The 12,939-nt window shown below is 51.2% G+C and overlaps 2 protein-coding genes across 3 annotated transcripts; both read right to left on the minus strand.

Moving 5' to 3' along the window:
- Window positions 1–1,908: 1,908 nt before the first annotated feature.
- Window positions 1,909–6,343, minus strand: CDK3 (cyclin dependent kinase 3). Its single transcript, XM_049813203.1, has 7 exons — window positions 6,216–6,343; window positions 5,169–5,246; window positions 4,686–4,806; window positions 3,978–4,148; window positions 3,450–3,551; window positions 2,430–2,633; window positions 1,909–2,034 (listed from the first exon to the last, which is right to left on the minus strand). Exons 1-7 carry the CDS (start codon window positions 6,341–6,343, stop codon window positions 1,909–1,911), a joined length of 930 nt encoding a protein of 309 aa, XP_049669160.1.
- A 2,015-nt stretch (window positions 6,344–8,358) lies between these two features.
- TEN1 (TEN1 subunit of CST complex) lies at window positions 8,359–12,922 on the minus strand. 2 transcript variants are annotated; one of them, XM_049813217.1, is made up of 4 exons: window positions 12,837–12,922; window positions 10,868–10,974; window positions 10,588–10,745; window positions 8,359–9,265 (listed from the first exon to the last, which is right to left on the minus strand). In XM_049813217.1, the coding sequence occupies exons 2-4, from the start codon at window positions 10,951–10,953 to the stop codon at window positions 9,129–9,131; spliced, it is 381 nt and encodes a 126-aa protein (XP_049669174.1). In that variant the 5' UTR covers window positions 10,954–10,974; window positions 12,837–12,922; the 3' UTR covers window positions 8,359–9,128. The 2 variants fall into 2 exon arrangements, with proteins under 2 accessions (XP_049669174.1, XP_049669173.1); XM_049813216.1 differs by having other exon boundaries at window positions 12,767–12,861.
- Window positions 12,923–12,939: the final 17 nt, after the last annotated feature.

The raw sequence follows: 12,939 nt of genomic DNA on the forward strand, positions 1-12,939 counted from the left end.
TTATTTCCTTTTTGTCTTTCTCGTCTCCAGTTATAGTTTTCTGCCGCATTATCTCCCCGAATTCACGCCATTCCGTAACAGAGAACAACATGTGCGTGTCTTTAAAGCGATCCCATCGCTGTCCTAATTTAATCAGTTTGATGAGTTGTTTTACCGTTGTCTCGATCCCTCTCCTGGAGAGGATACTTGCGAGCAACGTCGCTGCAGCTTCTATTTCCATCGCTGCGCCTTGTCCTCTGGGAGATGAGAAGCCACCTCGAACCATGTCTGCTCTGACGATGCACCCAAGCAGCACTCGTCCCAGCCGTTTTAGTTTCCCACTCCCCTCCTCTCGCTGCTTTACCGCAGTCTCGGAGAATTCAGTCGTGCAGAACCATCCTCTGCTACCAGATGACGGAGTGGGAGAACGATCATACTCATATTGAGACTCCGTCGTTACTCTGGGACTGTCTCCTACTCCGTCAGGAAGCTAAAGGACAACAGCTTGGCTTTAGGCAGGCAGGTCTTGTGTTGAGAGGGGCTTTTTCAGGAGGCACCTAAAGGTTTCTCTCCCCTGTGCAAATTCTCTGGTATCTAGTAGGTGAGGAGGGAGGTTTGTGCTACAGCCAAGATGTGCAGCCACCTCACTACTGCATTGTTTATCTGTCATGAAACTCCAGGAATTTGATAGCTTTGGAGAGCTGTCAGATTATGCTGAGGTCACTTCCTCGGATCACTGTTATTAGGAGAGCGCGTGTCTGCACATGTGTGAAAAACAGAAGCGCAGAAGTTTGGCTTCCCTAAGTTAAAAATATCTCTTTTGAGTATTTAAATAAGCAGAACATAACTCTGAACTGGTTTGTGGCAACCTTTGATGGAAAGAAAGCACAACTTGCCATACCGAGGCAGCACTGGGCTGCAGAACCATCAGCCCCTTGTTCCACAACAGAACTGAGAGTATATTTCTGTACCTGCCAAGTATTTGAGCTGGAAAAGATAAAAGAAAGAGTGCAGGAGACGATGAAGGGAAAAGAGCTCTGTGGAAAAAAGGACCTGCCAGACTGTCCTGCATCACTAGCCTGATGGGCCACACCAAACAATAAACACTGAGGTTTCTGAACAAATGACAAGCCTTTATTTTTTTCTGCACTGAAAGAAAAAAAATGAAGATGTCAAAACCACACCAAAAGTTAGTGAGAATTCTCCAAACGTTTTAACAGGAAAAAAATTTCCAAGACAATAAAGCAAAGGAAATAGCAGTACATCTGGACTGATGATGGAAAGCCAGTGTTCTAGCTGTTACTTTTTCCAGCCACATGCAACAAGTGCTTTATGCTGACTGGATCTTTTGGCTTCTTGATCCCACGTAAGGCACAAATTAAGACACCTGATAGTGCTCTTCAGCTTGTGAAACAGCAGAATGTCAGCTCTGTTAAATAGCTCAGATTAAACAAGTTGTCTAGGGCTGACAAGCCCAATCTTTGATAACAGCAGCAAAGGGCTGAGCAGAGAAGTGCTCCCCTACCCAAAGTGGAGCTCCAGCACACCCTGGTGTCAGAAACTGCCATTGACAGAACTGGGGGTGCTCCAGTGTTGGAGAGACAATCACTGTGTGTCACTTTAGCTCGCTGACTAATGCAAGGACAACCTTCTGAAAGATGCTCGCTCTTCTCTACATTTCAGCATTTTGTGCTGATAAATACACCCCACCCTTTTGCACATGACCTCTTCAAAACAGCTCTACTGGCTGTAACCTAGACAAACTTTCCCCCAGCAACAGGCTGAGAGTCTCTAAATGCAAGAATGTCCCCCTCCAGGCTCCTCAGGAGAAGTGAGACCCTGGGTCCCAGCCAGCCCCTTGCTAAGTCCCCAAAACTAGATCTGCAGTGCTACCCAGAGGTGCAAGTGCATGGGGAGAGCTGTGTCTTCTCATCTGCAGTGTCTCTGCAGCACACGCTGCTCTTCAGGGTTCCGAGGGCTTCTCCAGAAGAAGTACTTGTGATTGAGGGCTGCCTTGGCTGAGATGCGCCTGCTGGGATCATACAGGAGCAATTGCTGCCAAGAGAAAAACCCAGCAGATTTAGGATTTTAAAACACAGATGACTGATTGCCCCTGCATGTGGCTGGGCCCAGATGCAGATGTTGGTCCTGCCTTTTCCCCTCTCTGGGCTTCAGGAGTAACCCACAGCTGAAGTTACTGGGGGGATTATGCTAGAAGGGTTTCTTGGCCCTGAGTGTGGTGGTTTCCTAGAGGCACCTGCAATGACAGTCCTGCTTGAGAGCCAGGACTGAGCCCTATTCGATGATGCGGTGTTTCTGCAATGGCAGAGATTAACATTAGAGCCAGATCAGCTACGCTTCCAGGTAGATCACTCCCAAATATTCCTGTTCTTTGCCCACTTTGAAAAGGTCCTGTCTGTCCCTGGGTATTGTTCTGAGCTCTCACTCACCACCAATAAGTCTCTACCATCTTGATCTAAGTTGGGAACAATTTCCTTCATCTCCTTCCTTGCCCACTGGGGAAAGTCGTCCTTGTAGTCAGGCATCTGGGTCACCCCAGGCCAGGTCGCCTCAGTGGGAGTGCCCAGGGTGCGAAAGATCCGGAAGAGCTGATCGATCTCAGAGTCCCCAGGAAACAGGGCCTTTCTGGTCACCTGGGGGGGGGGGGGGGAAGAAAAAAAAAAAAAAAAAAAGCTAGTTCCCACCATTCCATCAGCTGTGTGCCCTATTTCCTACTACAAGCAACCCTTTGACCCAGCAGATGTAAACAACTGCACAGACAAGGGCAGTTACAATGCAGCGATTCTGCCAGGCAGTGGTTGGGAAAGTCACGGTTGTCTGACTGCTTGTCTCCAGCTCCTCTCCATGGGTCCATGCTCCCCTGAGGCTGTCCCTTTTTCAGCCAGTCCCTTATCCCTCTTTGTCTTCAGTTTCCTAACACCTACGCTGGCAGACTAGCTTCTTCCCCACCTACTTGTGCAGGCTCTGCTGCTCTGCAGCTCGGGGGCTTTGGGAGCTAGGGATAGTGCTATTACACTGCAGGAATAACAAGAGTGCTTCAGAGTGGAGTATGGACCCCCTAGGAGATCTGCTCTGCCATGCTCTGAGTGTGCTAGTTCTCTGCAGCCCACTGTGGGGACATCTGCAAGAGAGTCATCTCCTCCCAGGATCAAAATGCTGCAGCAACAAGACTGAAGTTACCCCTTCTGCAAGGAGAGGCATCACATTCCCATGTACCTGGAACTGCAGCTGGACTACAGAGGGTTCTTTGCCTCCTGTCAGGCCACTGCTGGTGGCAATTTCTTTCTGAGCCCACAGCTAAGGGTCAGCTAACCCTCAGGTTGGACTTCCCATAAAACACACTGCAGCACAGAGTATCACAGATGTTCTGTGTCTTGTTCCTCTTTCCCCACTTCCCATTGCAGCTGCATTCCCCTGCTCATTAAAGAGGCTATTTAAACCCATTCTACCATTTCTGCAAAGATGCAGCCGATGCTCCAGATATCCACAGCAGTCGAGTAGTATTTGCATCCCAGCAGTATTTCAGGGGCTCGGTACCACAGAGTCACTACCTGGTAAGGAACAAACAAACAAGCTTTGTCTAGTTTCCCTGGGTGAAACTAGAAGCATGGGATCCTGTCTTCTCTTCTGTAATGCAGTAACTGTACAAATCAGAGTGTGCCAAGACCATGCTGAATTAACAGACACCTTAGTGACAGCAAGGCTGGGTTTAACATCATTCTTCAACAGGACACTCTGGAACAAATAAATATACCCTATGCAGAGACAGAGGGAACACAGCTTGCAGACGGGCTAGGGTAGAAGCAATCAGCATATTTTGTGGGGACATGAGGTAACCCCTTAGCTGCAGGTTATGTTAAGAGCACATGCCTGGGCACAGCTGTGCCTCTGTTATGGCTGTGTAACTTGTGATGCTGCTGTTCACCCACTATGGATTCTGTACCCCACTCTCAGGTGGCAGGGAGCCTCAACAATACCTCATGAGTGTATGTGCGCAGGGGGACTCCAAAAGCTCTTGCCAGTCCAAAATCAGCCAGCTTGATTGCTCCTGCTTCGTTAATGAGCAAGTTCTGTGGCTTCAAGTCCCTGTGGATGACTCTGTGTGAGTGGCAGAAGCTCACACCCTGCAGCAGCTGGAAAAGGTAGTTCTAAGGAGAGAGGAGATTTCAGACAAGGCCACGATGAAACCACTTTGAAGGCTGGATTGTGTGAACCAATAAACTTTTAATAATTTTTAGACCTGAATGGGAAAAAAAGACCTTGCTATAATGCAACACCAGGCTTGCCGGCCACTACTCAGAGATGCACACAAACTGTTCCCACCCTACATGGGGACAGAGAGACTCCAAACCAAGCAGTGGCAGTCCCTTCCACCTATCTATTACTCTGTACAAAGGCAATTAGCAAGAGATCCCTCAGTTGTCCTCTTAACAGCAGTTTGTTCTGCAGCAAGATGGGCTGGAGAGCCTGGAAACAGCTGAGAAATAAATGCACTGAGCGATAGTGCCACGAGGTTTTCCCAGCTGAAATGTTTGAGATCTGAGAGGTTGAATGCCTCTAGCCAAGGATGAATCTCTTCCAGATGCAGTCTGGGTAAGAGCAGCTCGGTGCTGGCTCTCCCCAGCAGAAGGCAGCAAGGACACATGCTCTCTGCTCTGCCTGTTAGCACTCCTTTCATGCTGTACCTTGACCAAGCTTAAAGGAAGCTCTCCAGTTCTGGATGAGTCCATGTATTTCTTCAGGTCCTGATTCAGATACTCAAACACCAGGTAGAGCTTCTTCTGGCTGTGTATGACATCCAGAAGCCTGCAAAAGCAGTGCAAGTGCTCCCTTCAGTACCTTTCAGCACCTTTTCCAAATCTTTGCAAATACCCAAACATCCCTCCCCCCACAGATGCCTCTGTTCTGTGAGTCCCTTGGAGCAGAGAGGCAGATATAAAAGCAGGATCTAGTATGGGGCAGAAGTGGCTTGAACCAGCTTGTGTTGCTTGAGTGCAGTGGCAGTGCTGTGAGCTATTGCTGAGAACCAGGGAAGTGCAAGTGATTCCTGTATTTTCCTGTTTATTTTGCTCTTGTCTGTGCAGTCAGGGAAGGACAGGAAAATCCCTCTTGCTACCTGAGCAGGAGCTCATCAATGAGCTGGTGGGGAGGGTTAATCCATGTCTTACCTGACTATGTTGGGGTGCTTCAGCTCCTTCAGCAGTGAGATTTCTCGGATTGCAGTGCTGGGGACGCCCTCCGTCTCCCTGTGGCAGAGATGGGCCGTATGGCACCCTGTCCCCCAGTGGGATCCCACAGCCCATCAGGGTGCTGTGTCCCTTCTCCCTTCCATTGTACCCCATCGCCTGCCCAGGGGAAGGTCTCTAACACTGAGCACCCCGATTTGGGATGGAGCCGTGTGTGGGGTGGGCTGGGGCTAGGCAGGGGGAAATGGAGCTGTGGGGAAGGAGAGGGAGGGGGTGACCTAGGCAGTGCAAGCTCTGGGGCAGAGCTTGTTTGGGAGCACCTGAGGGCACATTTGGAGAAGCAACAATGGTTTAAATGTCAAAGCCTCGCTTTTCAGAGGTGGGGGGGACATGAAAGCTCTTTGCCCCTCAGGCAGCCACCTCCACTGTCCTAAGGGGCCACCGTGGGGTGCAGTCCCACCACCATGGCCCCCAGTCCACACTGACACCCCTCACGGTGGAGACAGCCCAGGGCCTACCCAGGGGAACAATAATAAACTTTTATCTTCTCAGTCCCCCCCACCCCCCGGAGGGGCTGAAGCTCACCCTGCTGGGAGGCTGAGCCCTGAGGGAGAGGCCGCCTCCCAAAATGGTGGCTACTTGCCCCTGACCTGCACCATAGAGCCAGGGCCAGGTAGCACTGGGTCAGGCCCTAGCTGCTTGCATGGGCCGATAGAGACATTGTTTTCCCTCATGGCAGGCTTTTTTGAGCCTCTCACACCGTTTTGGACACTAGGCTGGGCTCAGGGCCCTCCTGCTCACTCCCATGGCAGGGCTGGGGCACAGCTGGGCTCAGCTGGCGGCCATCTCCCCACAGATGGCACTGCCGGCCCCAGAGGAGCCATTCACCTTCCTCACCCCCCCTCTCGCCTTGGCACCCTATTGCCACTGCGCTGAGGAGGCAGCCGGCCTGGCACCATGGCGGGCCGGCTGGGTGCTGGGCTGGGCCGGGCCATGGCAGCCCCAGGACCGGGGCTCTGCCCCACTCACGAGTCCAAGCGGATCTTCTTGAGGGCCACCAGCTGCCCCGTGCGCTTGTTGCGAGCCTTGTACACAACGCCATAGGTGCCCTCCCCGATCTTCTCCACCTTCTGAAACACCTCCTGGAAGGCATCCATGGTGCTGCCTCAGCCTTGCGATGGCAGCAGGGGCGGCTGGCACTGCTTTCTGAGGTAAAAAAAAAAAAAAATGGACCCCACCCCCCAAAACATGCAGGTCTTTGCTCTCCCTGTGTGTCCCCTGAGCTGCTTTCAGGGTCTGGGTCCCCACTTGCTTCCCCCCCAGCATAGGGACCTGCCTTGAACTGGAGCAGGCAGACAGGGCTGCCTGGGCACACTGGGGGGTGTCTGGGGGTGTGGGGATTGTCTGGGGGGGGCTTTGGACAGACCCTACTTACCAAACACGCTGTGCACCAACTGCTCAGGACTGGTTGCTTGTGACCCAGGTTGTGTGGAGCACTGGCTAAAAGAAAAATAGAGCAAAATGGATGTGAAGAGATGCTTTGGGCCTGCGGGAAAGGCAGCAGGCACTGCACAGGGCCACTGTGCAGTGCCTGGCATCAAGGGGATGCAGTATGTAATTAAGGTTCCTTGGGACCTGCTCAGGTCAAAGACACACCAGAAATGTCTTTTTTTGGGCGGGGGGGGGTTGGGTGGAGTGGTGTGTGGGGGGGTTGTTTGTTTGTTTGGGGGTTTTTTGGTTTAGTTTTTTGTCTTGCACAATTGTCCCTTGAACCTTCCCACTGTGAGCTGCGCTGCTTGGTCAGCCTTTTGGAAGATGTCCTTGGCGGGTGGGATTAATCATTGACTTGACAGCTGACAGAAAACAAGATTAAAAAAAAGAGTATGCATCGTGGCACCAGGAAAGGCCATCATGGCCACAGGAACTGTCTTCTGGAGGGCTTGGGGGCTCCATGTCTCTGGGTGGGCACAGCAGGACATGGCAGCTGACTGGCTGTGTGGGTCCACAGTGCAGACCCCAACTTTTAGGTGATCTAAAAAGGACTGATGGAGCCCATTGCTGAGCCACCAGCTCAAAATCTTTTTTCAATTGATGCTGATTTTGGCAGTTTTTGAAAAAAAACAAAGCATGGTTGCTTTGTGGCTGAAGGGGGATCCACATGGCCACAGCAAACTCTTGTGTGGGTTCTCTGGTGGCTTGCGAAGGTTGAGTTTCCACTCACATTTCCATCTGGGGTCATTGCTAAATTTGTTCTCTCTTCCTGGCTGGTTGGGTTTGTGGGTGTCTTTTTTCATAACACTTGTAGGAACCTGGTATTTTGGATATTCCCAGTCCTGGTATCTTGGATATTCCCAACTCTCTGGCAAACATGGCCATTTGGATAAAATTTAAGCAGAGGGAGGAAGATAGAACAGACAGGATATGAGGTATAAACATAAACACATCATGACAGAGTCATAGTTGTCTCTTACAGTAAAATAGGTTAGAATCTTGAGATCATGTCTTTAGACTTGGGCTGAACAGAGAGTTTACTGAGTCAGGGCTTTTGGATCTCCATAACCGCATGGAGAAAAACATAAGGCTCAATTATGATTAAAGCTTGTAACAAGCACTGTAATTACTGAGCCATCTCAGGCCCTTGAATCAAGCCTGCTGGTAGCAGGTGACTTTGCCAACACCTGTTGCATTTTGATCTGCTGCTGTGCATTGTATGGCTTCAGTCCTCATTTTCTGAACATTTCACCAGAGTATCTGAGCAAAAAGCCGAAAAGGCTGCAGGTGGCTGAATTCCCCTGCAAACCACAGTCCCAGCTCACTCCAGGTCTGGGGATTCCTGTAGCACAGAAGACTCCTCTCTCTTGCACTAACATTTTACTCTCATCTCACGTTACTGATCTTCTGTCTTTTTGTTGACGGTTTAATTCTGCTAGGTGGGCCTGGCACCAGGTTCTTAAACCAGTGGCTCTGATGCAACTTCATCTCCTCTTCTTGCAACTTTTTCAAAGCCAAGCACTTTGTTACACACCCAGTACTTAGGAGAAGGAAGAAAATTGCACATCCCTACATTTTCTTACATCATCCATAGGGTCTCTGCAGGGCCTAATACATTTGCCTTAGCAAGAAAGAGGTTTTTAATCAATAAAAAGCGAGGCTGTCTTCTGTTTTCATCTTTATTTAGGGAAATATCAATCAAAACCTTTACATGCTTCAAAAAAATAGTGATTTAAGGTCTCCTAAACTTAAGTTGTGTGAAGGAAGAAAGTCAAGTGGTGATTCTCAGGGCACTGCAAATACTTATTTTAGAGCTAAAGTCAATCCCCCCTCTTGGACACCAGCTCCTGAAAACCCAAAGAGGCAGGTGCTACTGAAAATAGTGACTCTTTGTTCTTCTTGTTTCTTTCTTGGTCAGTCCAGGTATGTGAGTGTTTTGCCAGGAACGCTCCCATGTGGCAGCTGAGTCATGGTAACCAAATGCATGGGCTCATGGACCCACAGCCACACAGGGCTAATGAACCTTGCGCTAATGCCCTTTACCTCTGATTTGCCAACAGCCTGCTAATCTGCTGTGCTTTAGTAGTGGGTCTGGGTGTGAACTGTTTAACTCAAGATTCGGAGGCTTCTCCTTTTTCTGACATCTCCAAGCCTTGAATTACAAAAGGACCAGTATAACTCAAGCACTCCCTTTCCTTAACCACCCTTTCAAACAAACAACAAACCTGCTTCCCAGACTTATTTTCAGTGATGACACCTGGCATGAACGGACAACCCACAGTCACATACTGACTCACGGTCTTCAAGTGTTTCCCAGCTTAGTGACTTCACTTTGCTATGTGCCATGGCGAAAAGTAGTATGTTGCAAATGCACCTTCTAAATTTACTTTTAATGTATTTGTTGCAAATGGTAGTGCAAGGACCAGCATATGGCTGGTCTCAGAGCTGCTGTCAGGATGTGCTCTTTCCCATCCGCTCCTGCCTCTCGTTGAAGTATTTCCTCTGCTCCTCTATGGCTCGTTCCAGCAAGGGCACATTCAACCCGTCCACGCAGGTCAATATTCGTGCCTTTACGACGGGACCTTCACCTGGGAATATGAACAGGAAGTTTCTGTAAAAAGAAAAACAGACGGAGCAGCTTGGAGGCAGTGAGGTTCCCTCAGGCAGCATATGGCTCCAGCTGGCCAGATAACCATAGCCTGAGAACGTGCAGGAGACCAGACCAGCTGCATGCTTTCATCGATGTGAGCAGCGGGCCCGGGAGCAGGTTAACTCAGGGACATGCTTTCCCTCTGCCCTGTTGGCTACAAAATGCTGGTGACTGACACTGCACTCTCCTTGCACTGGGCAACACTGAGCCCAGGACATGGTGGTGCCGGTGCCTGCCATGCAGCATCTGTGCACTTTGTGGCTGGATTAAGTTTGGGTTCCCCTGTCTAAAAAGCATCAGGGATGGGCTTAAGCTCATTTCTGAATGCCTCTGTGCAGACAAGAAGAGGACAGAACAAAGCTAGGCTTAGAAGAGGCTCAATGCTGACTATAACCCACAGTTCATCGGTGGCACTCAAATGGTAACACAGAGCTGCACAAAAGGGGCCAAACCTTGGTGACACAGCCACATCTCAGCCTCCTCCCCTTCCACCCCGGCAAAATGGGGCCAACTCACTCCCAAGCTGTGTTGACTGAAATAGGATGTCTTTCTAAAGGAATTTTGCAGCAGAGGCTTAGCAGGTCACTCACAAGATGCCACGTGCAATGTGGCTTTCCACATGCCACCGAGGATTTCAATGGCATGAATGCGACTGCTTGTTAACAGGTGTGGCCAAGACAACACTTGGGATTTGCTTCCCAACCCCACAGCCCAGCCCAGATCATGGCTCCCCATGCAAAACACTGTGCAGCTGAAGTAACGCTCAGCGCACCCCAGGAAAGGACAACAGGGTGCCCTGCATGACAGAGCCTGCTTGCATTCCTCACGCCCCATGTCTGAGGGCAGGGATATAATTAGAGACTTTCAAGGATGGCAAAGACCAACCCAGCCAGCTCGCAATGAGGTATTGCTGCAATCAGCCACGTTTGGAGCAAAGACGATGTGGTGGCTGGCAATGGTGCCAGAAGGCCTTAGCACAGGTTTCACATGCTCAGTGATGTTGCTGAGGCGCTTCCTGTTTCTAACAAAATCTGTGCCAGAGCCCCAGATTTTCACCAAGATAAGGGTGGCTCTTCTCATGGTCAATGGGGAGAGACAGGCTGCTCCTGTCCTGAATCACCAGAGGCAGCCGTGTGAGATGAGCCTCCCTTGGCCAATGCTAACCTCTTGCACTGTGTCTCACCATGCACTCAGGGAGCCACGAAGGAGCTGATGAACCATGAACAGCAGCAAAGGGCTGCAGGTTCTGGGAGCATTTACCTTCCCTGTGTTCAACTTCTCCCAGGAGCATGTAGAGAGATCCCAGCTGGGCTTGGAATGGCTCCACAAACTCGGTGTCGACAGAGACCCGGTACTGAGTTGAGTGGTGCTGAGCAGTGAGAACAGCTTCGGACCGGGCCAGGTCATAGCAGCATAACCTGGGAACAATTGATTTGGGAAGCTCAGCAGTGCAGGGGTACAACAGTTACAAACACAGGGAGGAGGGTCAGCCAGTGAAGGAAAGGCTTGGTTTGCAAGGAGAGCGAGGTACCCTTCTCACCTGCCAAATGTCCTCAGCGCCTCCCCCTCTGGCACTGAGCTGTTGATCTCCCATGGGAAGTAATAGACACCAGCACTTGGCAGCATCTCACACCAGTGCCGCTGGGCCTGCAATAAAGCAAAAGATGTGAGTTCATGCCACCCCAGTACCTGATCCAGATACTAGGTGACACTGCCCCAAAACTCCTTCCTTGCCCAGGGTCCCCCAAGGGGGCTGCAGGAGCTTCACAGCTTCCCTGCTGAGCCCTGTTTGCAGCTCAGTGCCTATGCCAAGCCCTGGGCATCCTGGCATAAAGTGGGGCTACCTTCCCCCACCACAATCCAGCGCAAACAGCAACAGGCAGCCCACCAGAACCTCCAGGTCTCCCCCAGGATATGGATGGGTTGAGAAAGGTTGAGGAAGTGGGAAAAACGGTGACTGAGAAGTTCAGAGAGTGTGACGGACCAAGATGCAGGAACAGATCCAGCTGCTGAGGTGATGGGGTACCATGCAGCAAGATTCACGGTATGATCCTGAGTCTGTTCTCATGCTGCAGGATAAGAAATTCTGGCAGTGTTTGATCCTGCAGCTGGAGAACAATTACTTGGACACAAGCCAGCCTGGTTTCCTCAGTAGTCTAGTAGGGTTCAGAAGACAGCCGTGAGTGAGAATGATTCACCCCAAGACAAGACTCAGGTGGGACCTGCTGGGAGGTCCAGTGGTGGAGCAGGAGCAGGGCTGGCACAGGCAGGCCAGCCACAGCACAAAGCACACAGAAAAGCAGGAATGCAGAGCAGCTTCAGCAAGATTTTAATTCTGCCCAGCCAGTGCTGTAGCCAAGCCGCTAGCTGTGCCCCAGAGTGGTTTCTTTTGGCATGATTTTCTCTCCGATCTCCCTTGCAGGGTGCCTGTGTTTGGCGCATTTCCGTGCTCCATTTACTGCTTTTCTCTCTGGTTTCTTGCACTGCTGGGGTTTCTTGCACCCCCAAGAGCTGCACAGTGGCCCAGGCAGAGACTCCTGCAATTCAGACAGGTGGGGCCACTCCAATGGGTTCAAGGACCCCCAGTATTGATTACGCAGCCATGGAGACATGCTGAGCTGCAACCCTGTGGCTTTAATGTGTGTGGGCTTGCCCACCCCACATTGCTCAGGGGGCTGCAAAATGCCCCACCACCATTCCATGGAGGACTGCTGTGGGAGGCCACTGAAACCAGCACAATCCTGGCTGACCTAGTCTCTGCACATGCCTGAACTCCAGGTCTGGCTGCCCTGTGGCCCCATGCAAGGCTGTGCACACCCACGGCAGGCTGCAAAACCCCTCTGGCAGGGTCCCAACCAGCAGCGACAGAATGGGCACTCTGCAACCCCCTGCATCTCTGCCTCACCTAACCCAGATTTAAAGAGCAGGTTCAATTCTGGACCTCCTGAGGAGGGCAAAGGTCATCCTGTATCACTCAAGTTTTGCTCCTGAATCACGCTGTGCAGCGGGACAGAATCAGCCAGGAATGCGAGATGCTCAGTGTGCATTTAATGCACTTTTTAACACATGCCCAACCCCAGCTGCAATGTGCTACGTGCCCATTCAGGGCACCTTTTAACGCACGTGCAACCTCAACTACAGCATGTTACGTACACATTTAATGCACGCTTGGCCCTAAGCGCAGATTTATATGCAGATTTAGCGTATTACCTAATGCAGTACTTAATGCCTGACCAAACGCAGCATGCTACATGGGCATTTAACGAACTGTTTATTTAATCAACTATCAAATGCCTAGCTGCGGCACGTTACGCGCGCACTCAACGTGCTATTCAATGCATGCCTAACCCCAAAGGCAGCCCGTTATATGCACGCCCCATGTTTTACTTAATGCATGCCCAGCCCCAGCTGCAGCCCATTATAGGCCTATTTAGCGCACCGTTTCACGCCCAGTTTAAAGCACGACGCCATGCGCGCCCTCCCCAGCTGCAGCCCGGCCCGTCCCTCACCGCTCCGCCGCCTCTTCCCGCGGGAGGTGGCGGTCACGTGGCCGGGCGCGACGTCTCCGCGGCGTGACGTCACGGGGAGCGTGACGTTGCGGGGGGGGGGGGC

Source organism: Accipiter gentilis, chromosome 10 (genome assembly GCF_929443795.1).
Source record: "Accipiter gentilis chromosome 10, bAccGen1.1, whole genome shotgun sequence".
NCBI lineage: Eukaryota > Metazoa > Chordata > Aves > Accipitriformes > Accipitridae > Astur > Astur gentilis.